The sequence below is a fragment of a genome, unplaced genomic scaffold (assembly GCF_019419815.1).
Source record: "Pyrus x bretschneideri cultivar Hongxiangsu unplaced genomic scaffold, Pyrus_bretschneideri_v1 Contig8, whole genome shotgun sequence".
NCBI lineage: Eukaryota > Viridiplantae > Streptophyta > Magnoliopsida > Rosales > Rosaceae > Pyrus > Pyrus x bretschneideri.
This window is the reverse complement of record NW_025999820.1, coordinates 5,016,239-5,020,537: the sequence shown is the minus strand read 5'-3', so window position 1 is coordinate 5,020,537 and position 4,299 is coordinate 5,016,239. Positions and strand designations below refer to the sequence as shown.

General features: G+C 41.1%; 1 protein-coding gene across 5 annotated transcripts; it reads left to right on the top strand.

Annotated features, from left to right (window-relative positions):
• Positions 1 to 272: 272 nt before the first annotated feature.
• LOC103956773 (CLK4-associating serine/arginine rich protein) lies at positions 273 to 3,971 on the top strand. 5 transcript variants are annotated; one of them, XM_009368806.3, is made up of 13 exons: positions 273 to 649; positions 757 to 795; positions 894 to 1,036; positions 1,305 to 1,380; positions 1,524 to 1,821; positions 1,906 to 2,015; positions 2,128 to 2,175; positions 2,262 to 2,465; positions 2,688 to 2,789; positions 2,983 to 3,116; positions 3,230 to 3,368; positions 3,520 to 3,681; positions 3,764 to 3,971. In XM_009368806.3, the coding sequence occupies exons 1-13, from the start codon at positions 453 to 455 to the stop codon at positions 3,786 to 3,788; spliced, it is 1,677 nt and encodes a 558-aa protein (XP_009367081.2). In that variant the 5' UTR covers positions 273 to 452; the 3' UTR covers positions 3,789 to 3,971. The 5 variants fall into 5 exon arrangements, with proteins under 5 accessions (XP_009367081.2, XP_009367111.2, XP_009367090.2 ...); XM_009368836.3 differs by having other exon boundaries at positions 287 to 649; positions 3,538 to 3,681; XM_009368815.3 differs by having other exon boundaries at positions 290 to 649; positions 1,527 to 1,821.
• Positions 3,972 to 4,299: the final 328 nt, after the last annotated feature.

The window sequence follows — 4,299 nt, the reverse complement described above, 5'->3', positions numbered from 1 at the left end:
TACAAGTGGTTTCTTTCTTCCTTCGTTCATTATTGTCACCTAAGTTCCACTAGAGCTGCAATCAGACAAAACATGTTGGCCACACTATGGTAATCCGTACAATTTTTTCAAAAGTTTTCAAATTCCAAACCTAATTTTTCATGAAAAAATTGGATTTCGCAATCCAACTTGCGCCTCTGCATAAAATCCTTATTCAAATTCTCCAAAAGTAGAGATGCAAAGTGTGACAGTATTGGGCTCGAGTAAATGTGGGCCGAAGACCCAAAATATCAAAGTATGTGGGCTTGAAAAAAAACCCAAAAAACCAAAGTCCTGTAAATTCTGCTCATCGTCCTCATGGCATAAGTCGGTGACAGAGGAGGCAAAGTGCAACAACTACCAAAAGGGTTAGGGCTCCTGTTAGGTTCGCAACTGAACCAGTCGACGCGATTCGAATCGAATCCGGTGGAAAGATGTGGCACGAAGCTAGGAGGTCGGAGCGGAAGGTCCACGACATGATGGACGCCGCTCGAAAGCGAGCACAACGACGTGCCGTTTTCCTGGCCAAGCGCCGCGGCGACCCCCAGCAGTCGATCCAGGTCGTCGGCTCCCGCTGCCGCTTGTACCGCGACGACGGCCTCTACCAAGCCGCCGAGGACCAGCAAGGCCTGTAATGCCTCTTTCCCTCAACCCTCCTTCTTCTTTCAGCTCCAGTTTGCATATGTGTATTGTATGTATATTCACGACGTCGTTTTGTTCGAATTCAATTCCTTTCAGGATTCCTTGGAATGGGAAGCAGGATGTTCTGATCGATAGGTATAAATTTCAATTCTTTTTTCGTTTTACTGTCGATTTTATGTTAAATTTGTGGAGTTTTTTTAGCTTGAATTGTGTATTGGTAATGTGAAATGCAGATTTGATGGCCGAGCTCTGCTCGATTTTATTCGAGATACCCGGCACTTGCGTGCTCAAGAAAAGTCCGAAGAAGAGGAGGAATTAGAAGAGTTTGTTAATTTTGAGCGTTACCGGGATTTAATTAAGCATCGTCGTAGAGGATGTCGGTACTTTATTTTAATTTCTTATCATGTGTATTCATTTAACTGTGGATTACATTGTAGATTACTGACCATGCTTATGTTAATTAGCTATATCACGGTCTCAAGTTCATAGGTTATACATTGTTTTTCTGTATCTATAAAGGCTAAAATAATGCAAAATGTTACCATTGGAAGACAAAAATTATCAATCTTTGATGTTCGAAATGTTAAATGCGATATTGGGTTTTAGTTTAAGATTGTCACAGTTTAAGCTTCTTACGTTAACAGTTACCGATGATGAGGGTTTGCTACATGTGGATCAAGAGATAGAGGCCAAGTTTACCGCTCCTTTTGCTCCTAAGAGGTTTGATTTTTACTTTTGCATATTTCCATGTGCAGGTCTTCTCGTATGGTGCATTAAATAAATTTGTTCGTTAGTGATAAGATCAAGGATACTACAATAGTCTTGCTTGTGGCATCATATCTTGTGTTTTGATGCACGTGTAGCAGGTCTCAGGTGCAACAACCTTCTGCTGTTAAGGGCTCTTATTCACAGGTGGGGTACTCTTATGAAGGGGATGGAAAAGATGAGGCCCAGTTTTCGGACCCTGATGATAACGATGAAGATGATGACGAAGATGAGGATGATGATGATTTCAACAGTGATGACAGTAGTGATGAAGGAATGGATAAAATAGCAAAAGAGTTTGGTGTCAAAAGATATGGTTGGCTTGTTTACATGGATAAGAAAGCTAAGGAGGAGGAAAAAAGGCAAAAAGAAGTGATCAAAGGCGATCCTGCAATTGTAAGTTCTCACAATTGGGGGTTACATGTGCTTTCTGTTCTAGTAGTCATAATGCGTTATTTGATTTTGCAAAAAACTCTGTAGAGGAAGCTGAGTCGCAAGGAAAGAAGGAAGGCTTCTCAGATAGAAAGGGAGAGAGAAAGAGAAGCTGCACGTGTAACTGGAAGTAGGGTGCTCCACCATGACCCATACCGGTAAAAAATGCAAAATTTATTTTCCAAAACTAATTGTCTTCCCATTGCCAAATGGTAGTATTTTGCTTCCCATAACACTTATGATAAGATTGCACACTCTTTGTGTATGCAGTGAAACTAGACGAAGTCCAACATATGAAGCTTACCCTCGCTCAAGAAGGTAAAATATTTATATCATTGCTGTGCATATCTATATTTTCTCACAAAACGACTTTGCTTGATGCCTCTTGTTATTTGCGTGTGCAGATCAAGATCTCGATCATATTCACCATCATACTCACGGAGATATCCTCGCGGACGACATTCTGATGATGGTCATCGAAGCAAACCAACAAATGCTAAAATAGAATATATTACTGAATTCGGGGGATCTGGGGACAAGGATGGATCTAAGCGTGAAGGGTTCTCTCCACCGTCATCTCCTCCCTCACAGACCGATATGTTAAACCGGTCGGAGCACTCGACCTTTTATTCTTGCAAAGATTCATTGGACACTCTTTACTCTGCTGCAGCTTTTCACCCATTTTGTTACCTGAGGCAAAATATTGTGGTTTAGAATAGTTCAGGCTTAGGGTTATCTAACTGCCAAGAGGAAGAGGGAAGGAGACTTCATTTCTGAAGCTCATTTTGTTCCCCGAAATTGTTATTCCTAATGCTTCTTCTTTCCCGCAGGCCTTCAACTGGTCTCATACTTGAGGCTCTGCATGTTGATCCTGCATCTGGGGCATCCCTTGAGAAGGATAAAGGCACTAAAGTGGTGAAACCACCAGCAAGGTATCTCACGAAGCCTGGAACAGAAGATCTTTTGTTTTTTTTCACGTTTTATCTTTGAGGAAACTTAATTATTGTAGACTTTGTTAATCATTGTGCTTATTGTTTTCATCTCTGCTTTTATCACCCGGTTCTTCTGTATCCTTGAAACTATATATTTGTCACTTTTTAAAGTGTATTTTTTCTCAACTCACAGCACATCTTCGGCTATAGCTAAGTTAACTAAGGGAAGTACTTCTGTTGGGCCATTGAAGCAGCAACCAGTGGAGAAGAAAGAAACTCCTCAAGAACGACTTAAAAGGATTATGAGTAAGCAGCTGAACAAACAGAGTATGTCCCACAACTTAATGCATTTCTTACGTTAAACATCTGATCGTTTTTTGAATTTTGTTATCAGTGCCTGACTCGTGGTATATAATATGACAACTTAATTGCTTCTTCAGTTAAGAAAGATACAGCTGCTGAAATAGCTAAAAAGCGAGAGCAGGAGCGCCAGAGGCTGGAAAAACTTGCAGAAACAAGCCGATTAAGTCGATCTAGGCGTCGTAGTCGCAGTAGGAGCTACAGCCGCTCTCCTCCAAGGTAGTTGAATTTTCTTTTTACATAATAGGTGCTGGCTGCAATATGAATTTAATAAGTCTGATAACCAAATCATGTTATAGTCTTGTCTGGCGGGTCAAAAATTTATGCGTACCACTATGCTGTAATTATAGTCTTTCCCATGACTGTGAAGATGTGTTAATGGCAGAAGACACCGACGTAGTAGAAGTCCGAGCAGAAGCAAGAGTTCGCGAAGGCGTTATTCCCGTTCCCGGTCTCGGTCTCGGTCTCGTTCTCGATCTCGCTCCCCCTCCCGAACTCGTAATCGTTCACGAACTTATTCCCGCTCGCCAAGGTGACTCCACTGTGTTCCTTTTGCTTTTGTTGCCTGGGCTATTTGTACTCCTGGGGATTGATTTCGAGAGCTGACCTTACAGGGTTAGGAGCCGTTCAAGATATTGATGGATATATTGAACAAGGTGATCGGGGTACTTCTTATACTTGTGCTCGAGTGTTTCTGTACTTGTAGTTCTATAAGGTAGCACTGGTCACTACTTCGATTCCTACGTTTGCGGTTCCATCTGTGAGATGATATCCGAAACTTGTTTGTATATGAAATAATATATTAAATGGATGATATGGTTTGGATGATATGGTTTATGTTTGTTGTATAAGGCTAATCACATTACCTGTTTGAAGTTCTTCCTTAATATAATGGCACGAAACGAATGTTTGATCTCGTTTGGTGTCTTGGATTGGATTGGATTGGATTCATTGTATGCTCCATGAAGAAATGGATGTCAGCGTCCAAATTTTGTACTGAGTTGAAGGTAGAACATGGATTCGTCAAGAATCGAACTTTTTCTCTCCCGATCTTTGCTACTTTTTGTGAGAATTAGAAGAGGTAAGTTGCCTTTATGACTAATCCAGTTTCTATCTTCGACTTGGACAAGATTTGAAAATTGACATCCAC